The sequence below is a fragment of the Anomaloglossus baeobatrachus genome, chromosome 2 (genome assembly GCF_048569485.1).
Source record: "Anomaloglossus baeobatrachus isolate aAnoBae1 chromosome 2, aAnoBae1.hap1, whole genome shotgun sequence".
In the NCBI taxonomy this organism is placed as follows: domain Eukaryota; kingdom Metazoa; phylum Chordata; class Amphibia; order Anura; family Aromobatidae; genus Anomaloglossus; species Anomaloglossus baeobatrachus.
Window position 1 is genome coordinate 727,537,969 of NC_134354.1, and position 25,643 is coordinate 727,563,611.

General features: G+C 46.1%; 1 protein-coding gene across 2 annotated transcripts in view; it reads left to right on the forward strand.

Annotated features, from left to right (window-relative positions):
* FLT3 (fms related receptor tyrosine kinase 3) overlaps positions 1–25,643 on the forward strand; it is a 187,606-nt gene that overhangs the window by 124,859 nt on the left and 37,104 nt on the right. For both annotated transcript variants that reach the window (XM_075337363.1, XM_075337364.1), the window contains exons 11-17: positions 2,706–2,814; positions 2,897–3,072; positions 5,274–5,365; positions 5,453–5,588; positions 5,672–5,776; positions 6,594–6,704; positions 6,794–6,947. In XM_075337363.1, coding sequence (XP_075193478.1) covers positions 2,706–2,814; positions 2,897–3,072; positions 5,274–5,365; positions 5,453–5,588; positions 5,672–5,776; positions 6,594–6,704; positions 6,794–6,947 — 883 coding nt within the window. The remainder of the gene's footprint in view (positions 1–2,705; positions 2,815–2,896; positions 3,073–5,273; positions 5,366–5,452; positions 5,589–5,671; positions 5,777–6,593; positions 6,705–6,793; positions 6,948–25,643) is intronic.

Here is a 25,643-nt window from a genome sequence, read left to right on the forward strand (position 1 = left end):
CCACTAGTTAGGGACCCGGGAAGCGGGGCACCCACAGGGGGAAGTTAGGAGCCATCTGACACACTATAGGTAGTCAGCACCTGACAGTGTCTGTGTGAGGTCACACTTGGGAGAAGCAGCAGACAACGAACAGTTCGGGGCCCGTGGTCAGGAGCTGGAGGCACGACCCGGGTTCTTAGGAAAAGAAGGAGAATCCCAGGGTTCGCGAGGAGTGCAGCAGGCACCCGTGACTCCTTCCACGGCCCAGGAGCTGGGGTGGAGGGAGACAATTGAAAGGAGACTAACAAAAGGGACCACCAATCACGACCTCCGAAGTATCCGGGATTGGCTGGAGCCCATCACAGCGGGGATCGGCACCTACCGACGGCTTCATGTGTGAGCAGTGATTAAAGAAACCTTGAACTGCACCGCTTGTGTCGACCCGTTATTGCCGGCGCCCACGCCATTGCGCTCCCAGCGCTATAAGCGTCTGAGACTACTACTACCACCATCATCCTCTCTGGGGCCAAAGCTCTGCCTGTGGAGAACTGGACCATCCGAGCTATGTAGTCATCTGCCCCAGCAGAGAAGTCCCTCAGCGGTGGCTCATATTGGCTGCACAACACAGGTGGCGTCATGAACAACTACCCTCATCGTCCCCCATCCCCAGCCATTGTATTGACACCCGGGGTCAAGGAACCGGACAAGGCCACCGTGGTGTCCCAGGAGAAGCACCACGGCCCGGCGACAAGTAACCCCCGACCCCGTGGGTGCGTCATGTGTCTCTTAATAAATTAGTCTTAATGATGGGTGTGCTGCAGTAACATGCTCCTGTCATGTACACTCCTAATGATTTGGTCCCTATATGTCTGTTAATACAAAAGGGTTGTTTGTGATGAGACAACAACTTTAAAGCTGATCTGTCCCCAGATTTCACAATGGAAACTGCATACACTGTTCAATTCATGTTTTTGACCTGATGAGGCTGGTGTACTTACTTTGAAAATACATGTAATCCTTCTTTATGAACTTTTCCTTGCTCAATATTAAGCTGCTGCTGCACTCATTTTAGGTTGAGGATTGTACAAATATTTTGTATGAAGAGTTTCGAGGTAAGTACATCAGCCTTATAAGGTCTAGGGATTTTTTCAAAATGTATGTATTTTGTATTGTGAAATCTGGTAACAGATCTGCTTTAGGCCCGTTTCACACGTCAGTGAAAAACACAGATGTTCTTCACTGACGTGTACAACACGCACATGTCCCTCCGTGAGCCGTGATTCACGGCACACGTGGGTTGTCCATGTGCAATCCGTGATCCGTGATTGCATATGGACGTTACTCACCTGCCTTCACTGCTGCTGTCCATGGTGCTGATCTCCTCGGGTCTCCATCGTCCGCCAACCGCTCTCTGCACCTACTTCATGGTCAGGTTTTCCAGCCCCTCGTGAATATTCATGAGCCAGGCAGGAGCTGCCGAGAGCAGAGGCTGCAGAGCGAATCGCAGGCAAGGTAAGTTGAAAATATTTAATATTTAATATGTCCGTGATTTTCTGGTACGTATTTCACTGATCACACATGGATCACACCATAGTGTGGTCCGTGGGTCATCAGTGATGCCAGAAAAAAACTGACGTTCAGTGAAAAATTACTGATGTGTGAGCAGACCCATTGATTATAATGCGTATGTCAGTGATTCTGGTACGTTTTAAAAAAAAAGCACAAACGTACCAGAATCACTGACGTGTGAAAGGGGCCTTAAGAATAAGCAAGCATTATAAGAAGTAAGGGTTGTAATTGCCAATGAGCATTATTTCTCTGGTTGACCAACCAATCCTGTTATATTATAGCCTCCCTGCAATTATAGTAGCAGGAATGTAATGACACATTATCATAATTAATTAATTATGAAATTAGATTAAAAAGTACCAACAATATGAATGTGATGTCATTGTTGGTTTTATGATGAGATATAGTCACTAGTTGGGTTCTAGCTATATTTTTGGTAAAAACATTTAAAGGTAATTTGTCACCAGGTTTTTGCTATGTAATCAGAAGACAGCATGCGCCAAGGGTTAAAACATAGAATTCAGGGATGTATCTCTTGTCAAGGTTGGATCTGTTGTTTTCCTTGAATGTTTGTTTAAGCAGCAGGACTTCTCATTGCTAGGACTACAATGTCTCATGCACTGCAGTCCGGCACACCACCTCCTCTTATTGGCACCTCACTGTGAATGTACAATGTCTATAGGGAGCCTGGTGTCGGCGGAGACAGCTCTCTCAGCACTGCTACATGGTTAAATCTAAAAATTCTGGAAGTGTCAGAACTTCTGCACCCAGTAATTTAAGTAAGACATCATTGGAGTCAGGATCTCTTTTACTACATCATGCTGCTCACAGATGAGGTAGGAAAAACCTGCTGACAGATTCCGACTGCAATTACTGCTATGTCTGATTGACATGTTGGATGCATCTTACAAGCCAAATTTCCCCCTATGAGGGCCTCTTATTTTTTCCCTTAGCCCATTACTAGCTCAGTCAAAGGGAAGTGAAAAAGTCATGGGGTGTCCACCCTACCCCCAGATTGAAAATGGCAGAACATCACTGTCCTATCTAGACACCTGCCCAGATGTGATTGCCCCCAGCCCTGCATAGTTAAGCCACTAATAAAGTAAGCGCTAGAAAGTTGTTTGTTTGTTTTTTAATATACCTGCTTTAATCATTAGAAAAACCTGAGGTTCAATGTAAGACCATCAACGAGAAGAGCGTCTCCTGCAAGTCACAAGGATATCCATCACCTACCTGGTTGTGGCTGAAGAGTGATGGCAACTCCAGGCAAGTTCTCATGGGAATTTTTAGCATTTATTGACTTTTTTTTATTGATATGGAACCTTTTTCATGAGGTTTTTATTGACAGTTGTGAAGTAGAAATCAAGGATGGAATAACTAAAGGACGAGCAGAAAGAATTGGCTACATCTGGATGTCCAATAGCACCTTGAATGTAGAAGACCAGGCAGAGACGGCCACCATCTGCAGCTGCGCTGTCAACTCTGTTGGGAAAACTTGTTCAGAAGTTTTATTAAAAAACATTGGTAAGATTGTTCATTCATACATCTGACATGGCGGTGTTCGGAGATCATGTATGGAGACACCCAAGGTCCCTAGTGGTATGCGGCTCTGATTGCTGCTGTATGTTGTCTCTGTACTTTGCCATATTTAGTATTCACACCATCAATGAAAATGTGACCACCAATTTGGCTCCATGTAATGCTACTGCTGCAAACATAACAGTCCCATCAAAACGAAAAATTGCCATGTTAAGAAAAGAAAAATAACAGTGACATTTTTGTGATTGCATTGACTTTTTATTTACGAGAATAGAGATATTTTTGCATTTTGGGTCGAAAGTCTTTTTGAGTCCTCGTACATATGGAAATGCCATAACTACAGACCTGTGTGAACTCCGTAATCCCGACTACAAGCAATGTTTAAAGGGGGATTCCAGTCTAAAGAAGCTATCATTTATAATGGATGAGTGATAACTATTGATGGGCGAGCACTAAAAAGCTCCTTACTCGATTTGAGCTGGTCAGACGCTCGAATGAGCTTGACGTGAGTAACGAGCATTATGGAAAGTCAATGATTGGCCTGTTTGGGTCTCTGCCCACATACAGCGAGCCATAACCAGAGCATTTCCGGCAGGAGGACGGGCGGTTTTTTTTTTTGGGGGGGGGTCCATACTACACCCGAGAATGATGTTTTATCCCCCGGAAGAGCCATTCGGAGACTGTGACTATCTCTTCCTGGGGTGCCAGCACACATCATGCAATGAAGCAAGTTTGTGCGTTGTTGTCATTGTTTCACGGACGAAACATCTGAGGACCCCGATGCTCAGCCGAGCTCCACGAGTACCCAAGCATCCCAATGCTCGATCGAATAATGAGCAGTGCTGAGCACATTTAACCATCACTAGTGATAACAGAAAACAAGAAATGGGCACTTATATCCCCATTCTCCTCTGTCTTCAAGACAAAGATAGCTGATATCTTTGGATATCTTAAGTATCGTAGTCTCGAATGGAACGGCAGGACACGTGATACTTCCTGCTACTTTGAGTTGCAGTCAGGGAAGATCAGGGGGCACAAATTCCCTTTGATCATTGGGTCTTTGTGGGGCCCACATCGATCCAACAGGTATCACCTATACCATGGGTAGATAATAAATTGCCCCCTTTAATTGCCGAATCATGTAGGTCAATAAAATAAGAAGTCAGCATTGCTCAGTGACCATCATTGTGCCTGAGCAAGGCCTTGTGTGCACAGTGCAGTTTTTGATGCATTTTTGGTGCAGTTTTGGGTGCAGTTTGTTGCCCTAAACTGCATGCTTTTCCTTCCCCAGCAAAGTCTATGAGAATTCAAAAAGACTGCACGCACGTTGCTTCTTTTTTTGCCTGCAGTTTTGGGTGCAGAAAAAAGAAGCAGCTGTCACTTCTTTTTGCGTTTTTCCCTGCGTTTTCCATTGGATATCGTGAAAAAACGCACTGAAACGAGGCAAAAATACACCGAAAAAGCAGCAAAAGAGTATTTATAAGCGGGGGGTTTTTTGGCCAGAGGTTGTGTTTATTTGCTGAAGAAACAAAACTGCAGTGTGCTCATGTGGCCTTAAGGGGGCTTTACACACAGCGACATCGCTAGCTAGCGTACCCGCCCCCGTCGTTTGTGCGTCACGGGCAAAACTATGCCCGTGGCGCAGAATATCATTAGGAGCCGTCACACGGACTTACCTTCCTAGCGACGTCACAGTGGCCGGCGAACCGCCTCCTTTCTAAGGGGGCGGTTCATGCGGCGTCACAGCGGCGTCACTAAGCGGCCACCCAATAGAAGCAGAGGGGCGAAGATGAGCGGCCGTAACATCCCGCCCACCTCCTTCCTTCCTCATTGCTGGCGGCTGCAGGTAAGCTGTAGTTCGTTGTTCCCGAGGTGTCACACGTAGCGATGTGTGCTGCCTCGGGAACGACGAACAACCTGCGTGCTCAACAATCAACGCTTTTTTGAAAAGGAACGACGTGTCAACAATGGACGATTTGGTGAGTATTTTCCATTGTTAATGGTCACTCGTTGGTGTCACACGCAACGACGTCGCTAACAATGCCGGATGTGCTTCACGGAATCCGTGACCACGGCGATATATCGTTAGATACATCGTTGCGTGTAATGGGGCCTTTAGTCTAGTTCATTACCATTTGTAGATTTGCTGTAAACGTCTAAAACCAACCATTATATTTCTTTTACAGAACAAAGTAATTTCATTCTCCCAACTGTGACTGGACTTTGCGGCTTGTGTTTTCTTCTTCTATTTGCCCTGATTCTGAGAAAGTACAAGAAGGTAGCATTTCTAACTTTCCTTTTTTCTATTCTTTTCTTTAAACCTCACTTCTAAGATGTTGTTTTTCTTTTTTTTTTTTTTTTACAGAAATACAAATACGAAAGTCAGTTACGAATGCTGCAATACATCGGCCCCTCCGATAATGAATACATCTACATTGACTTCAGTGTTCTGCCCTACGATATTAAAAAATGGGAGTTCCCAAGAGAGAATCTGGAGTTTGGTGAGATGTGGAAGATGCCCTGTGCGATATCCCAACAATCCACCCAACCTATAGAAACTATTCTAGTGTTCTGCTTGTTATAGGTGACACCATCGGATCCGGAGCCTTTGGGAAAGTGGTGACTGCTAAAGCTTTTGGAATCAGTAAATCAGGAGTGTCTCTGCAGGTGGCGGTCAAAATGCTGAAAGGTGAGAGGAAAATTGTTTGATTTATTGGCGTCCAACCCACCGGACCCATTACCCATGACGGCCCTGTACTCTTCACTGTATCTATAGAGGTGGTTGTGCTGCAGCTCATAGTTACACACTAAGACCTCTTTAATATCAGGGATGAATACAGATGCATATGGGAACTTGGACAACAGTGTTAAAGGGACTCTGTCAGCAGGTTTTTGCTCTGTATTGTGAGGGAAGAATGAGACATTGATTTCAGGAATGTGTCACTTATTAGACTGTTTGCTATTGTTTCAATAGGTTGAGTGTTTTATCAGCAGGAGATTATCACTGCCCATGTGAGACCTGGTCCATCCTCACCCCCAGCACTGATTAGCAGCTCAGCGTAAATACACAATGTAAGCAGAGAGCTGTGGTGTGAGTGCGGTTAGCTTTCTGAGCTCTGCTACATGCTACATCTAAAAACTGTAATTGTGTCACAATTGCGGCACCCATTAAACTAAGTGATACATGGTTGGATGCAGGGTCTCTTCACCTACATTACTTGGTTCACAGATGTGGCAGCAAAAACCTGATTGTAGATTTTCCTTAAAGATTGATTGTTCCTTCATGCTATCTTGCATGACGAGCTCGCACAGCGGCAAGTAGTAATAAACTGTAAGATGATGTGGTATGGTATGTCATATGTTGGGTACCCTTTCTTGATGCGGTCTCAGGAGCTGAGCCTGTACCATTCCCTGCCGATGATGGCTGTGTTATTCATGTTTTTGGATGGTTTTATTTAGAAGGTCCCATTTCTTTTTACACATAAAAAGCTATTCTGTTTATTCAGAAAACCCTGATGCTTCAGAAAAAGATGCCTTAATGTCTGAACTGAAGATGATGACCCAGATTGGACACCACAATAACATAGTCAATTTGCTGGGAGCGTGCACTGCATCAGGTACTAGTAACTTTATGTTATCCTCCTCCATTCCATGTGCTCTACAGATAAATTGTTCACTTTCGTGCGTATACTCATTTTTATTATAGGTCCGATATACTTAATTTTTGAATACTGCCCCCATGGAGATCTCCTGAATTACCTGAAAAGCAAAAGAGATTCCTTCCACAAAACATGGTCAGATGTTGTCAAGGATAATCACTTCACCTTTTATCATAATTTCAACGAGGATGAGAAATTCAGGTATGATACATGAACTGACATCACGCTGTAATACGCACTCAATATTATGTTGGAGTGAGTATGATTTGGACAAAAAAGGGGTATTTTGTGCCTTAAAATGGGGCATTGCATCCCACAATGAATAGATCCATAACATGGTGTCCAATAGAGCATTCCATAACGCTTTATGGATTATTCACCATCTGCCAGATGAAATCTCAGTTTGCCAAACTGGTTGCCTTATTCCAGGTTCAAAAACTCTGATATTATATGGTGCCATAATAAATTATAGCCCCCATACACATTTAAATGCATGAAATTGTCACAGAAATGTCAGCAAAAATGTCTTACATGTGAATATAACCCAATAGTAGGAACAGCTTAGAGTTACATCAACAAGTTTATGCTGTGATTTAGGGCTATTTTTATATATCATCTCTGTCTACTACCATTCTCATGTCTTTTGTCCTACTAATTCTAGGACATCCTCCATAATCCAAACCTCCCACTTCCATCTCCAAGACTTCTTTCATGCTGCACCAGTTCTCTAGAATGCACTACCCCAGACAATGCGGTTAATTTCCAGTGTCCACAGTGTTAAGTGTGCGCTGATATTATATCTCTTTCAACAGGTCTATCATCTTCCCCTAATCAAAATCTTCTCTGTTCTCCATTCCTAAAGGTGGTGTCACACACAGCGACGGCGACAACGACGTCGCTGCTATGTCACCATTTTCTGTGACGTGGCAGCGACGTCCCATCGCTGTCGCCGTGTGTGACATCCAGCAATGAGCTGGCCCCTGCTGTGAGGTCGCCGCTCGTTGCTGAATGTCCTGCTTCATTTTTTGTTCGTCGCTCTCCCGCTGTGAAGCACACATCGCTGTGTGTGACAGCGAGAGAGTGACGAACTGAAGCGAGCAGGGAGCAGGAGCCGGCGTCTGGCAGCCTGCGGTAAGCTGTAACCACGGTAAACATCGGGTAACCAAGAAGCCCTTTCCTTGGTTACCCGATATTTACATTAGTTACTAGCACCGCCCTTCTCACGCTGCCAGTGCCGGCTCCCTGCTCCATGCACTCCTAGCCAGAGTACACATCGGGTTACCCGATGTGTACTCCAGCTACGTGAGCAGGGATCCGGCACTGGCAGCGTGAGAGCACACCGCTTAGCGCTGGCTCCCTGCTCTCCTAGCCAGGGTACACATCGGGTTAATTACCCGATGTGTACTCCGGCTCGGCTACATGTGCAGGGAGCCAGCGCTAAGCGGTGTGCTCTCATGCTGCCAGTGCCGGCTCCCTGCTCACGTAGCTGGCGTACACATCGTGTAATTAACCCGATGTGTACCCTGGCTAGGAGAGCAGGGAGCCGGCGCTAAGCGTGTGCGCTGGTAACCAAGGTAAATATCGGGTAATAGTTAATAGTTACCCGATATCTACCTTAGTTACCAAGCGCAGCATGGCTTCCACAGCGACGCGTGTCGTTATGATCGCTGCTGCGTCTGCTGTGTTTGATAGCTAAGCAGCGATCATAACAGCGACTTACTAGGTCGCTGTTGCGTCACAGAAAATGGTGACGTAACAGCGACGTCGTTGGCGCTGTCGCTATGTGTGAACCCAGCTTTAATCTGGTCCCTTCTATCACTTGTTATCACATCCTCCTTGAATTCAGTACCACTTTGTACCCGGAAATATACAGATACTGGCAGGTGACCAGTTCATGCTGCTTTACATGAATATCCTTCTATATTATAATGATGCCTGGACCGTACATTACAATCCCTTTTTAACCTTTGTGTCCCTTATATTTCATCATAGAGTAGAAGCAGGGTCCACTCTCCTCTTGTTTAAATGTTTTAGTTTTTTGTTAAGGGTTTTCCAATGAACCTCGGATATTGTAAAGCATCAGCGTAGGATGTGCACAGGTCTAAGTAGTTGACTTATGGTGATTTTGGCAACAAAGAGTTGTAAGTGCTTCCTGAGGATTTTGGGGATAGCACCCAGTGTGTCGATGATGGCTAGTAACACAGTTTCAGGTCTGTGCTATAGATCTTGAATTTCAATGTTCAGTTCCTGATATTTTTAAGTCTTTTTTTCTTTCTTTTTCATCGACCCTGGTATCTCCAGGTATTGTTATATCGATGATCTGGTGAGGGAGGGCCCTATCTCAGCCGAAGATCACTGGGTTCACTGCTTCATACAATGTGTGTGCTTATGTTGTGCTCCCGATGGTGTGTGTGTGTGTGTATCTTACAATGATGTCCAATGTTATCTCCATCTCAGCTGCTGATCCTCGTCATGGGGACGGCAACACAACTGACACACACAAGCCTCTCTATGAAACAACTCAAGAACAAGATTATTGTAGTTCACCAGTTCTTCCTTACTTTGGACAGACAGGCTTACTCATGCTGCCGCCGCTCTCCCGGGGGTTTCTAACTCGCTTGCACTTTCTCTGGGCTTTTATCTTCCAGCAGCCGAGTCTAATACCTGCTTCTTCCCCCATAACCTCTCCTAGTGGCTTCGGTGTCTCACTTGGCCTTCAGACGACTTACTAGCTCCCGACTAGTTCACGGTCCCACCGGCGGTCTCTATACCCTGACGTCCCACAGATCTCAGCCCGTCCGCAGGGTGAGGTCTCGACACATGGGAGGATTCCTCCCATGCCATACAGGCCCTCACTTCTGCCCCTGTCCGCTCACTTGAACCTCTGCAGCTTCACTCACTACTAACTTTCCTGTCTTCCTAATACTTCTGTACTCTCTCCTTCCTCCTTGTCTCTGGCTCCCTGGTTACCACTTTACAATTTTCACCTGTTCCTGCTCTTTCCTAACAAACTCACTAACTACCACTGACGCCCCACTCCTGCACACTTGATCCTTAGTTACACTACAATATTCTATATAAAGTACTTAACTGTCCTATATTATTAATACTATATCTATTTTACATATAACCCTTTATCTCAGTACTCCTGACTCTCTACACTACGTCTCCCGCCTGATACAGCACGATGGGCCAGCATCTTACATTATATATTGTTTACAATACGCTAAAACATCCATTCTTTCAATAAAATATACACATTATAATAGACATCTCCCTGCAATAAAACATATAAACTCGTGGTCGCTAGATGATGCCAACCACTTTGCTCGTCCAGCTTTGCTGCATCGCTGGTGCAGCAGCGTACTTATAAAACATTTTACATTCAATATCATACACTTCTATGTGAATCATTCTACTCCATGGGGGTGGACATAACTTGACCACCTCCTACAGATCCACACTATTTATTTCAGTCAAACTGTTACTAGATTTTTACTCTGTAATCTGAGAATGAACAGAGAAAGCTTGAGTATATTATGCCCAAATATATTCTTTATTACATAGATTATTAAAATACATATTAAAACATCTGAATTTATCAAAAATTAAAAAATTGTTGCTTGGCATCTTCAGCCATCTAACAATGTACCCTTGACAGAGCATCCACAGTCCCGTGTTGTTTTTGTGCCTATGCTCTACCTGAAAAGGAAAATCTTGAAGGCCATTGTTCACTTTTTTCTCCCGCATCCATCTGAGTGGGGCATGGTTAGGCCCTGTTGTGTCCCATGAATGGGAACAACCTGTTGTATGTAATTCTTGCATTGCATATTTTTCCTCCTATCAAGAAATTCCTTTATTGCTACTAGGTAGATTAGACTGTATGAAGTTTGTCCCTATGTACCTCCCTTAGTTGGCTTCTGTATAGAATGCTCCTCCCTTCTCCTTCAGTTTAGTCTAGAGAAACCATTGTTGAAGAGACATGTCTGCAACCCTGTACAGATTATTCCTTTTCACCTGCCTTTACTTTGTACTTAATACAAGATTCTAGAAGAAAACTACAGCGTTTCTCCTTGTCTTCCTACAAGTCATCGTTGGGCTGAGTTGAACTATCTGTGGAAGCCGGTAGAGTGAGTAAAACCATACAGTTATCTAAGGGACTGATAATTAGAGCGGTTGGATTCATTGCTATGAGGAAGATACAGAATAGTGAAAAGGATTAGCTGTGACCGGGATTAGTATACATATATCAGTAAAGAATCTGTTTCCAGGAGTGCTATACTGCATACAATCCAGAGAAAGGATTACCCCAAGGGGCTGATAACAAGCCACAGCATAAAACTTTATAGCAGCTTCAGACAAAGTGCCCTGTAAAGTATTAACCTGTTATAAGAACTGTGTGCAGCTATAAACCAAGAATCCCCCATAAGCTAATTGTAAATTGCAGCCAGAGACTTGGCAAATACATCCTGCAAAACACAGACTGCAGAGATTGAAACATTGTATTGTTTCCCTGACAACCAGTGCAGAGCAGCATTCACCTTGCCTGATGGATGTAAAGAGAGCTCTCTCACTACCTGCTCTAAAGCAACAAGAGGAAGACAGGGACTCACACTTACATTGCAGTGAAAGATCTAAGCGGTTGACCAAACCAACATGGAAGGTTAAAGAGAACCTAGAAACAGCCAGAAGTGAACTGTTTACCCAGACAGCATTACTGTGGCAAAGAGTGCAAAAACAAGTGACTGTTTTATCTGCGCCCGGTGCTCATGAGCTACCACCAGAGGGAGCCCTGGAACAACTGTACTCAGCATACCAGTCCTACAAAGAGATTTGTAAAAAATATTCCTCTACCCTGCTGAGAGCAAACACGTCTGAGTCTGAAAAAGAACTACAGGACTTCCAACAGCTTAATGCTGAACGAGACCGCACCGTGCGCGACATTGTGAGCAAGACTGAAGCAAAAATTGCGCAAATGTCAGGAGCGGCATCTTACAAATCCAGGTCCATTAAGAGCTCAAGGCACTCACTCAAATCAGGCTCATCAAGGTACTCAACCCTCAGCGAGCAGCTCATAAAGGCGCGCGCTGAAGCAGAAACAACAAAAGTACACGCCATCTTCGCCCAGAGAGAAGCAGAGATGAAAACAGAATCTGCACGCAAGGAAGCAGAGATTAAAGCAGAATCTGCACGCAAGGAAGCAGAATCTGCACGCAGAGAAGCAGAGATGAAAGCAGAATCTGCATGCAAGGAAGCAGAGATTAAAGCAGAATCTGCACGCAAGGAAGCAGAGATTAAAGCAGAATCTGCACGCAAGGAAGCAGAATCTGCACGCAGAGAAGCAGAGATGAAAGCAGAATCTGCATGCAAGGAAGCAGAGATTAAAGCAGAATCTGTACGCAAAAAAGCAGAATCTGCACGCAGAGAAGCAGAGATTAAAGCAGAATCTGCACGCAAGGAAGCAGAATCTGCACGCAAAGAAGCAGAGATTAAAGCAGAATCTGCACGCAAGGAAGCAGAATCTGCACGCAAAGAAGCAGAGATTAAAGCAGAATCTGCACGCAAGGAAGCAGAAATTGAAGCCCTTCAGAAGGAATGTGAACATGTGGCGGCCATGGCAAGGCTAAAAGTCTTCGAGCAAGCTCTGGGTGGGAGCCAGGAAGGCAGCGCCAGTTTGCGTGATCTCGACACAGAAGACTCACTTAAGCGTACAAGAGATTACGTGCTGAGCCAAGCCGACGAACTGCCAACTACCATCAACATTCCCGTCAGTGCTAACACTTCTCCAGAGCCTCAAGACACTGATCCACCTACAGCTTCCAGCCTTCCAGGTCAGTCCAATGCACCTCAGACTTTCAAGCCTGAACCAGCTTCATATTCCAATGCACAGCCACACCCTGCGCATCAGCAACCTCCGTATGCCCATGTCTACATGCAACCTAACATGCCGGCAAGGCACTACACTCCCAACAACCGTGTAGTTCCAGACCCGCATACAACAGAGACTGTACACACCAAACCGGCGGTCACTGGTCTAAACGCCTACGCCACTCCGTACTTTCCCATGTTCCCGAACCACGAAGCTACGAACAACGCAACCAGCATCACGCAGTCAGCAAATGTGCCCCAACTATCGGAAAGATCAGACATGTCCGACTTTGCGAGGTACATGATCCGCCGAGAACTCACCAACACCGGTCTCACAAAGTATGACGACCAGCCTGAAAACTACAGAGGGTGGAAGTGTGCCTTCAAAACCGCAACGCGTGACCTTGGCATTACGGCTGCTGAAGAGCTGGACTTGCTAATCAGGTGGCTAGGGCCATGGTCTACTGAGAGAATCAAGAGACTCAGATCCGTCTACATCAGCGACCCAACAACTGGTCTCGCAACCGCATGGGACAGGCTAGAGAAAGGCTTCGGCAGTCCTGAAGCAATTGAAGATGCATTGCTGAAACAACTATACGACCTTCCCAAAATATCTAGCAAGGATGCTTCAAAGTACCAGGAACTCAGCGACCTGCTGTCCGAGCTCCAGCTGGCCAAAACAGACAGACACCTACCTGGCCTCAGCTACCTGGACACCGCTCGTGGGGTGAAACCCATAGTCGCCAAGTTACCTTACAACGTGCAGGAAAGGTGGACTACGGTAGGAACAAACTATAAAAAAGAGCACCAAGTCTCCTTCCCTCCATTCTCCTACTTCTGCGAGTTCATCAACGGCATCGCGGAACGTAAGGCAGACCCCAGCTTCACCTGTGGAGAACCAACCGGCTCCACTTCACCAGCTCCTGGATATGAGAGCCCTCATCAAAATGACAGAAAACGTAGGGGCCCAGTATCAGTCAAGAAGACCGACGTTCTACCACCTACACCATCAGCACCAGACAATGGCAGTGAAGGCGGGAAGGCGGAAAATCCAAACCGCCAATGTCCTATTCACAAACTGCCACACCCCCTGAAGAAGTGCATTGGCTTCAGGAAGAAACCCCTTCAAGAACGAAAGGAACTCTTGAAAAGGTTTGGGGTATGTTTCAGGTGTTGTGCCTCTACAGAACACCTTGCCAAGGACTGTAAGGTTACAATTAAGTGCATGGAGTGTGACAGCACAGATCACGTACAAGCACTGCACCCATCTCAGCCTGATCCTGCACCTATACCTTCTCCTACCACAAGTCATGGCGGGGAGAGTACAGGCCAAGCTGCAAACCACCTCACAGTATCCTCCTCGTGCACCGCAGTCTGCGGAGAAGATCTCTGGGACAAGTCTTGCGCGAAAATATGCCTAGTAAGGGTATATCCCAAAGGTCACCCAGAAAGGGCCGTGAAGGTGTACAGCATCCTGGACGACCAGAGTAACAGGTCACTTGCCAGGTCTGAACTCTTCGACTTGTTCGGTTTAAAAGGAAATGCCTACCCTTATACACTAGGTACTTGCAGCGGCATCTCAGAAGCTTGCGGAAGAAGAGCCAGTGGTCTCGTGGTAACATCTCTTGAAAATACCATAGAGATACCTCTACCGACACTCGTCGAGTGCAACCAGATACCGGCTAACCGGGAAGAGATTCCAACACCAGAGGCAGCTCTTCACCACCCTCACCTGAGAACTATCGCCAGCAAGATCCCACCTCTTGATCATAGTGCAAAAATCCTGATTCTGATTGGAAGGGACATCCTCCGGCTACACAAAGTATGCCAACACATCAACGGGCCACACGATGCGCCATTCGCTCAGCGCTACGACTTAGGCTGGGTAATCATAGGAAACGTCTGCGTAGGCAAAGTGAAGAGTCCCGACGCGATCTCCTCCTACAAGACGCACATCCTCCCAAACGGTCGCGGCACTCACTTTCAACCATGTCCGCATCACTACGGGGTGAAAGAGAGGCTGAGCGACACCAGGTGGCGACAGCAGCCTCCCGACTGCGCGAACGCATATCATCTCTGGGATGACGACTTCGGGTCAACAGCGTTCGAGTCTACAAATGAAGACAACAAATTGGCTTCGATGAGAGAAGACAAAGAATTCATAAAGATTATGGATAAAGAGTTCTCTCAAAACGACTCTAACAGTTGGGTAGCCCCATTACCCTTTCGGTCTCCAAGGCCAAGGTTGCCAAACAACTCCCAGCAAGCAACCGCAAGGTCCTCCTCTCTAAAACGCACTTTGGAAAGACAACCAGAGATGGAGAAATGCTTTGTCGAGATTACGCAAAATATCCTCGACAGAGATCATGCTGAACAGTGGCACCACATTCCCACCGAACAAAACCCAGCTGACCGAGGAACGAGACTCACTGCTGCATCCAAACTCGGCGACAACATGTGGCTGACACCTCCAAGTATCTTATACGAGGAGACCTGCGATAACTACGCCGGCAACATGTACGAGCTGGTGGAACCAGAATCCGACAAGGAAATTAGACCGGTCGTCTCCGCTCACTACACTTCAGTGACATCAGAACAGAAGTTGAGACCTCATCGCTTCGAGTGCTTCTCAAGTTGGTCATCTGAGGTACGAGCCGTAGCTCGTCTTATTCTCATCGCTCACTGTTTCACCAACTACAAGTCTTCAACGTGCCACGGCTGGCACATGTGTGTGATTCGTCCAGTCACCGAACTCGTGCTACTTTTACCAAAGGAGGACGTTACACAACTGTCCGTGTCCAATTGAACCTTGAACTTTTCCTTTGGATTAAAACTTTTCCGTTGGATTATTGGGTTGGAGGAAGAGTTGGCATGTTTGCGGCTTCCCCAATCTGAAGATGGGTTTGTTGAACTTGAATTCATGTTTAACATTTTTCTACTTTTTCATTTTTTACGCAAGGACAATGCGTCATCAACAAAGCATGGACTTGAATTCAGTGCACTACGTTGCATTTTTTGTGTTGTCTCTTATCTCGTTACAGGTTTCGTGACATCGAGGGACAGGATCGACTCCTTACGTCGTAGAAGGACTTGTGAAATCATATGATTTCAGACGGGGAGTGTTGTGTCCCATGAATGGGAACAACCTGTTGTATGTAATTCTTGCATTGCATATTTTTCCTCCTATCAAGAAATTCCTTTATTGTTACTAGGTAGATTAGACTGTATGAAGTTTGTCCCTATGTACCTCCGTTAGTTGGCTTCTGTATAGAATGCTCCTCCCTTCTCCTTCAGTTTAGTCTAGAGAAACCATTGTTGAAGAGACATGTCTGCAACCCTGTACAGATTATTCCTTTTCACCTGCATTTACTTTGTACTTAATACAAGATTCTAGAAGAAAACTACAGCGTTTCTCCTTGTCTTCCTACAAGTCATCGTTGTGCTGAGTTGAGCTATCTGTGGAAGCCGTAGAGTGAGTAAAACCATACAGTTATCTAAGGGACTGATAATTAGAGCGGTTGGATTCATTGCTATGAGGAAGATACAGAATAGGCCCTGTGCACAACGCTATGGTTTTTGATGCAGTTTTTTGAAAATCTGCACCAAAATCTGCATGTCTCTCCTAAAGCCAGGTAAGTCAATGTTTTTTTTTTTTATTTGCTGTGCACACACTGAGATTTTTTTTCGGTCCGGTTTTGGTCTAGTTTTTGATGTAGAAAAAATCTGCAGCATGTCAACTCTCTCGCTCTCTCTCTATCTTTCTCCGTCCAGTGACCACATTACCATGGCTGATTTTGTACCCTTCAGGAGGTCGGTTAAAGGGGTGGTTTTCAGGGTGAATTTGGGGACAAATCTACTGTAATACCTCATTATACCGAGGAAGGCTCTGATCTGCCTCTTGGATTGGGGTAGAAACCAGCTTTGTATTGCCTCTATCTTATTTATCTGAGATTTGATCACACCCCTGCCTACTACATAGCCCAAATATTTGGCTTCTTCCATCCACAAGGCACATTTCTTTGTGTTGATGGCAAAACCTACCTCCTCCAGGGAGTCATGAATTGCCTGGACTTTGTTCAGGCAACTTTCCCAATCCTGGCTGAATATGCCAATGTTAACCAAGTTGGCCACTTTATATATCTTGAGGGGCCAGGACCCGATCCATGGCTTCCTGGAAGGTGGCTGGAGCCCAGTGCAACCCGAAAGGCATCCTGACTAGAGATGAGCCACCCCCCTAGCATTCGAGTTTGGTTTGGTTCGTCAAACGGAGGCTCCATTAAACGAACGTTCGACGAACTCCTTCGAACCCCATTGAAAACAATGGCAGGCAAACACAACACATAAAAACACATTATACATAAACACATACAGTTATTAAACATTGCCATTACACTTTTACAGGTCCCCGCGATGCGTCCTACACTCTGTCTCCCGCCGCTTTTCCTGCCGATAATCACTGCGTCCTCCCGGTAACCAGCACTGATGATAGGACCTTCCGTGACGTCAAAATAGCATGTGACCAGTCACGTGTGTATTATCTCATTGGCTACAGACTGGTCACATGGCTAGACGTCATGCTAGGTCCTGTCAGTGCAGCTCTCCGGTACGCGGTGATAGTTCCAGCATCTCCGTGTACCAGCGAGATACTTGGGCACATGCTTGGCTCCCCGTTCTTGCATGTCGGCGCTCTTTACAGAGTCAGCCCACATGCAAGGACTGGATGCCACAGCCGGTGAATAACGGAGATCACCATTACTATAGTAACCCGCCTGTCAGCGGGGACGTCACCGCTTACAGCCCGCAGCCTCTGCTCACTCACTGAGTGATTAGACTGCACGGGAGAAGCAGCTTCTTCCTCCCATGCAGTGCTGTCTGATATAGCAGAGCTGCATGGGTTGAAGGAGAAAGAAGACAGAAGACCAGGATCATGGAGGGCTGACAGGGAGTAGTAAACATGGAGTCTCTAAGTGTGTCTGTGTATTTATTTCTATTAAAGTATTTTTTTCTCTGTGTGGTGTCTTTTTTTTTAACCCTGTATTGGAGATTCTTAATGGCTGGGTCAAACTTGCCTGACATTAAGAATCTTTGGCTTAATACTAGCTAGTAAAACAAAGCTAGTATTAACCCATTATTAACCAGCAAGCCACCCAGCTTCAGGGCTGCTGGAAGAGTTGGATACAGCACCAGATGATGGCGCTTCTATGAAAGTGCCATTTTCTGGGGTGGCTGCGGACTGCAATTCTCAGCAGAGGGGCCCAGAAAGCTCGGGCTAACCTGTGCTGCTCATTCCAATCCCCAGCTGCCTAGTTGTACCTGGCTGGACACAAAAATGGGGCGAAGCCCATGTAGTTTTTTTTTGTTAATTATTTCATGAAATTCATGAAATAATTAAAAAAAGGGCTTCCCTATATTTTTAGTTCCCAGCCGGGTACAAATAGGCAGCTGGGGGTTAGGGACAGCCATACCTGCCTGCTGTACCTGGCTAGCATACAAAAATATGGAGAAGCCCACGTCATTTTTTTGGTGGGCAAAAAACTCTTGCATACAGTCCTGGATGGAGTATGATGAGCCTTGTAGTTCTGCAGCTGCTGTCTGCTATCTTGCATACACTAGTGAATGGTGCATACTGAGCCTTGTAGTTCTGCTCCCCCTGTCTCTCCCTTCAGCATACAGTCCTGGATGGAGGATGCTGAGCCTTGTAGTTCTGCAGCTGCTGTCTGCTCTCCTCCATACAGACAGACATGTTATGATCCGGAACCATGGAAGACCACCATAAATCACTGGTAAAAGGTGACAAGAGCATTGGCAACTAATCTGGCCGCCATCCCCTTACTAACCATCAACACTAGAAGTAGCCGAGGGGTGAACTAACATCCTGTGCACCGCGAACCCAGCCGGAGAACTAGCTATCCTAAAGGAAGGAAAGATGAATAACACTCTGCCTCAGAAAATAGATAAAGAATAGCAAGCCCCCCACATTCAAAGACTGCGATGATATAGGAAAACACAATACACAGATGGATTGATAGGATTAGCAAAAGGTGAGGCCCTACTGACTAAATAGGACACGATAGGAAAGGGACTGATGGTGGCCAGAGAAAAACCCTACAAAAATCCAAAAACCTGATAGTACAAAAAGCCCTCAGATCGCTAGATCTGAACTCTGTCCTATACCAGGCGCTCTTGTCATACCAATGAACAGAAAGCAGGAACCTTTACAAATTCAAGAAGCAACAAACACGTGGACTTATAGGAGCAATACTCCAAACATAGCTGCAGGGAGTTTCCCAGCTAAGCAACTGAGAGGAAAGATTCCTGCATGCCAATAAACTGACAATAACCACAGCAAATGACAAACTCAGATAAGAGCAAAAAGAACCAAACAACAAATAAAGAGCCAAGCACTTATCTGGGGTAGATGTGGTCTGGAGCAGGATGAAGCAGGCTGGTGAACAAAGAACAACTGACATCCGGCATAGCCTGCCAGCAGACCAGGGTTTAAATAGGCAGAGAGTTAGCAATGGAAACGCCTATTACTCAACACACCTGGTCTCTGTCCAAACCATTCCTGGCCACAAGCCTCACAGCAGCAAAAGCATAACTGACATTCACAACACAGACAGCAGACAGCAGCTGCAGAACTACAAGGCTCAGCATACTCCATCCAGGAATGTATGTAGGAGTCTGTGCCCCCCCCCAACATTACATGGCTTTGCCATGTTAATGTATGCTAGCCAGGTACAGCAGGCAGCTACGGGCTGCCCCCAGCTGCCTATTTGTACCCGGCTGGGAACCAAAAATATAAGGAAGCCCTTTTTTTTTAATTTCATGAATTTCATGAAATAATTAAAAAAAAAAAAATGATGTGGGCTTTGCCCAATTATTGTTTCCAGCCAGATACAACTAGGCAGCTGGGGATTGGAATCTGCAGCGCAGGGTGCCGAAGCTTTCTGGGCACCCTTGCTGTGAATTACAGTCCGCAGCTGCCCCAGAAAATGTTGCTTTCACAGAAGCGCCATCTTCTGGCACTGTATCCAACTCTTCCAGCTGCCCTGGTGACGGGTGGCTCGCTGGGTAATAATGGGGTTAGGGATAGCTGTATATTATCAACTGGCCCTAAGCCCGAAATTCATGGTGTCACGCCAATATTAGACATGGCCACCATGAATTTCTAGTACAGATAAAAAAAACACAACACACAGAAAAATATTTTTTTATTAGAAATAAAACACAACACAATTAGTGACTCGATCTTTATTGAAATAGAGAACCCCTCTCCGCAGTATTCCTGGGTCAAGGGTCCCGCACCGTCCAATCCGGATCCAATATCATCTGATCAGTTTGCTGGAGGGCCTGAATCACATGACACAGCAGCTGATTGTATAAACGTCTTTTATACAATCGCTGATGCATCAGTGCAATAAAAAACAAAAAAAACAAACTACACACTTCTGTGCAGACTCCTGTCCGACAGCATCAGCTGATAGTTTAGCCGGCCCGGCGGTAAAAAGCTGGCCTCACCGCTCGACTTATAGTGTCAGCTGATTCCGTCAGGTGACTGTATCAGCCAATCATCGCCAGGTCTGAGAGAGAGAGGAGAGAAAAAAGAGAGAGAAAAGAGAGGGAGGAGAGAGAGAGAAGAGAAAGAGAAGAGAGGAGAGAAGAGATAGAGGAGAGAAGAGAGAGAGAGGAGAGAAGAGAAAGAGGAGAGAGAGAGAAAAGAGAGAGAGAAGAGAGAGGAGAGAGAGAAGAGAGAGAGAGGAGAGAGAAGAGAGAGGAAAGAGAGAGAGGAGAGAGAAGGGAGAGAAGAGAGAGGAGAGAAGAGAGAGAGACAAGAGGAGAGAAGAGGAGAGAGAGAGGGGAAAAAAAGAGAAAAAGAGAGACTGAGAAAAAGAAACAGAGAGAAAAAGAGAGAAAAAGAGAGAGAGAAAAAGAGAGAGAGAGAGAGAAAGAGAGAGAGTGAAAGAGAGAGAGAAAAAGAGAAAGAGAGAGAAAAAGAGAGAGAGAGCGAAAGAAAGTGAGAAAGAGAGAGAGAAAGAGAGAGAGGATAGAGCAATGCAGCCTCATTTCGTGAGCTGCTCCGATTTTAGAGGTGTTTCCCGCGGCTCACAGCTGATGTCCCACTCCTCAACTCAGTGCATAATTAAATTAAATTATAATTATGAATAAATAATAATTATAATTTAAAATTAAAAATAAATTAAATTTTTTACCGTGACGGCCGGGACTCGAACTTGTGAACTAACTCTCCTTAGGAGGGAGCTCTATCCATTGAGCCACTGCCTCACATGAAAAGCATAGGAAGATTTGGTAATCTTAACCTCTATACTGCAGTAGAGAATCTAGAAGCAGATTGTTCAGCTGCAAGGATGGATGGATGTTCGGATGGCTGGATGGATGGGCAGATGGATGGATGGATGGGCGGATGGATGGGCGAATGGATGGGCGGATGGATGGTCCGGAAGGATGAATGGATGGGCGGATGGATGAATGGATGGGCGGATGGATGAATGGATGGGCGGGCAAACACCGGCAGTACCGCACTCATCACCGCACACACGCAGGCACTACAACCCCCATCATCACCACACACGCAGGCACTACAACACCCATCATCACCGCACACACAGGCACTACGGCACTCATCCTCGCACACACGCAGGCACTACAACCCCCATCATCACCGCACATGCAGGCACTACAGCACTCATCATCCTCGCACACGCGCAGGCACTACAACCCCCATCACCACCGCACACGCAGGCACTAGCTGGGTGAAGTCTCCGCTGACAGCGCGGCTCACTTCATTGCTCCGTGGATCTGACACAGAGCGCTCGTGTTCTACTTCCGCTCTTGTCAGCTTCATGTAGCAGAGCTGGATGCATCGCGGGACCTCTGTGGATTACGCTGGACCTGGAGGGCTATTTGGGGATTTTAATAAAATGGTGAAAGAGGGTGTTTTTTGGTCTTTTATTCCAAATAAATAATTTTTCGTTGTGTGTGTTTATTTACTTTCACTTACACGTTAATCATGGAAGGTATCTCGGGGAGATGCCTGCCATGATTAACTCCTTATTACCCCGATTGCCACCGCACCAGGGCAATTTGGGATGAGCTGGGTAGAGTCCCAGGACTGTCGCATCTAATGGATGCAGCAATTCCGGGCGGCTGCTGTGGTGGTGGTGGGCTCCCCATAACGTCGCGCTCCCCATCCTGACAATTCCAGCCGTGTGGCTTTATCCTGGCTGGTATCAAAATTGGGGGGAACCGCATTTTTTTATTATTATTTATTTATTTATTTTACTGCACGATATAGACCCGCCCACCGGCGGCTGTGATTGGTTGCAGTGAGACAGCTGTCACTCATCGTAGGGGCATGTCTGACTGCAACCAATCATGGGCGCCGGTGGGTGGGGAAAGCAGGGAATACCTGATTGAATAATGAAGCGGCAGCCGAGGAAAAGCCGCCGGAGCTTTGTGACAGGTGTGCAGTCTCGTGCCCATGATCGGTGAGTAAGAAAGAGAGAGGGATTGTGCTGGGGACGCAGGACGCATGCAGATACGCAACGTGCGCACATAATTACTGTGAAAAGTCACACTTTTGGTGATCGAACCGTTCTCGAACGGTAACTCGAACTGCCGAGCTTTAAGCAAATCGTTCGAGTTCGTCGAATGACTCAAACGCTGCCCAAAATCACTCGAACGTGAAATTGGCGAACTGTTCGACTCGAACATCGCTCAACTCTAATCTTGACATACTGGTAACAACCATTTGGTGTTGAGAAGGCAATCTTCTCCTCTGCTCCTTTGACAGAGAAATAAACCAGTAGCCTTTGGTAAAATCCAGGACAGCCCTAACTTTATAATGAGCTCATCTCCTCAGGTTATCGGATAGGCGTCAGACTTTGAGACTTCTTTCAGTTTCCTGTAATCATTACAGAGCCGTACTACCCTCCTCACTTTGGCAGCAACACTATAGCCCGGACTCTTGGATTCTTCGATGACTCCCAGGTTCAGTATCTGTTGCACCTTGCACCACCTCCTTTGAGATCACCTCGCATCAGGCTTCTGGAATCCAATACGGTCTCAAGTTGACCTGCACATGGGACTCTGTGAGTACCTCATGCTCTATAACTAGTGTGAGACCTGGTGACTTTGAGAACAGGTCTCTATTTTGATGCAGCATCTCTCGACACTGCTGATTCTGGTAGCGGGTCAAGGTTTCTGCCACCTTGACGTCTTCCACTGTGAGTTCATACTTGGCCACCAGACAGGAAGCATTCACAGGTTCTCTGTCCTGCCAAGGTTTAATCTGGTTGAAATGGTAAACCTGGTAGGGCTACCTTCTCCCTGGTTGGTAAACTTTATAGTTGAGTCACCAACTTTTTCCCCCACATCATATGGACCTTGCCACTTAGCCAGGAATTGTCTCTCCACCATAAGCACCAACACAAGTACCTGATCGCCAGGGTTAAACTGTCTCACTCTGGCCAACCGATTATACGCCCTGTACCTCCTGGACCTTGAAGAGGTGTTCCTCCACAATGGGAATCACAATGGCAATTCTTTCTTGCATCTGGGCTACTTGCGCTATAACAAAACAAAAAGGTCCGTGGAGCCTCCGTTAGGAGTCTCAACACAGAAACCAGCCAGATATCCCTCCGGGAAGGGCCCAGCCAAGTGACTGTTGCGCTATAACAGTCCTATAGGATGTAGTCTCAACTTCCCAGGACTCTTTTGCCACATACAGTAGCCACCAAGGGTGTTGACCGTATAGCAGTTCAAATGGCGGAGAAGCCTGTGGAGGCTTGGGAAATTTCCCTAATGGAGAACAGGTAGGGCAAGATTCAGTCTCAGTCCCAGACATTCTTTTCTACTGCATTCTTCAGCATGGCCTTCATGGTCTTTTTAAATCTTTCCATCAGACCGTCTGTCTGCAGATGGTACTCTGAGGTGCTTAACTGTTAGATTTGTAGTACCTCCCATAATTCTCTGATGAGCTTGGACATAAACGGGGTCCCTTGATTAGTTTGAAACTCCACCAGTACCCATCTCAGGCCTAGTGACCTGGACCCAAAATATAGGCCCATTAAAAACATCTACAGTCATATGAAAAAGTTTAGGCACCCCTATTAATGTTAACCTTTTTTCTTTATAAAAATTTGGGATTTTGCAACAGCTATTTCAGTTTCATATATCTTATAACTGATGGACTGAGTAATATTTCTGGATTGAAATGAGGTTTATTGTACTAACAGAAAATGTGCAATCCGTATTTAAACAAAATTTGACCGGTGCAAAAGTATGGGCACCTCAACATAAAAGTGACATTAATATTTTGTAGATCCTCCTTTTGCAAAAATAAGAGCCTCTAGTCACTTCCTGTAGCTTTTAATGAGTTCCTGGATCCTGGATGAAGTATATTTGACCATTCCTGTTTACAAAACAATTCCAGTTCAGTTAAGCTTGATGGTCGCCGAGCATGGACAGCACGCTTCAAATAATCCCACAGATGTTCAATGATATTCAGGTCTGGGGACTGGGATGGCCATTCCAGAACATTGTAATTGTTCCTCTGCATGAGTAGATTTGGAGCGGTGGTTTGGATCATTGTTTTGCTGAAATATCCATCGCCTGCGTAACTTCAACTTTGTCACTGATTCTTGCACATTATTGTCAAGAATCTGCTGATACTGAGTTGAATCCATGCGACCCTCAACTTTAACAAGATTCCTGGTACCGGCATTGGCCACACAGCCCCAAAGCATGATGGAACCTCCACCAAATTTTACAGTAGGTAGCAAGTGCTTTTCTTGGAATGCCGTGTTTTTTTGCCTCCATGCATAACGCCTTTTTGTATGACCAAACAACTCAATCTTTGTTTCATCAGTCCACAGGACCTTCTTCCAAAATGTAACTGGCTTGTCCAAATGTGCTTTTGCATACCTCAGGCGACTCTGTTTGTGGCGTGCTTGCAGAAACAGCTTCTTTTGCATCACTCTCCCATACAGCTTCTACTTGTGCAATGTGCGCTGTATTATTGACCGATGCACATTGACACCATCTGCAGCAAGATGAAGCTGCAGGTCTTTGGAGGTGGTCTGTGGATTGTCCTTGACTGTTCTCACCATTCTTCTTCTCTGCCTTTCTGATATTTTTCTTGGCCTGCCACTTCTGGGCTTAACAAGAACTGTACCTGTGTTCTTCCATTTCCTTACGATGTTCCTCACAGTGGAAACTGACAGTTTAAATCTCTGAGACAACTTTTTGTATCCTTCTCCTGATCAACTATGTTAAACTAGAAGGTGGCCCGATTCTACGCATCGGGTATTCTAGAATTTACGTATTGTGTAGTTCATGTATGATTTTTGTTATATATATATATATATAGAGAGATGTTGTTGTCTGTAGTTACCAAGTGTTTGTGTAGGCGCTGTACATGTTCTGGGTGTTGTCTGGGTGTGACGGGGGGTGAGAGCGGTGTTGTATGTGTGTTGCGTGTGTTGCGTTGTTTGTGGAGCGCTGTGTGTCTGTAGCGTTGTGTGTGTGTTGCGCGGTTTGTGTGTGTGCGGTGTGTTTTGGGGGGAGGTATGTTTTGTGCAATGTGTGTGTTGTGCGGTATGTGCGTATATTTGTGTGTGCCGCGGTGTTTGTGTGTTGGGTGTTGTGTGTGTGCAGCGTTGTCTGTGTGTGTGGGTGTCTGTGTAGGGCAGTTGTTTGTGGTTCCCAGTGTGTGTGTGTGTGTGTGGTGTGTTGTGCAGTGCGCGCGCGTGTGTGTGTGTGTGTGTGTGCATCAGCCTCTCTTCTCTCAGCCTACCTCTCCCAGCCTCCCTCCTCCCAGCCTCCCTCAGCATCAGCCTCCCTCTCCCAGCCTCCCCAGCATCAGCCTCCGCCAGCATCAGCCTCTCTCCTTCCAGCCTCCTCCAGCATCAGCCTCCCTCTCCCAGCCTTCCCCAGGATCAGCCTCTCTCCTCCCAGCCTCCGTCCTCCCAGCCTTCCCCAGCATCAGCTTTCCCCTCCCAGCCTCCC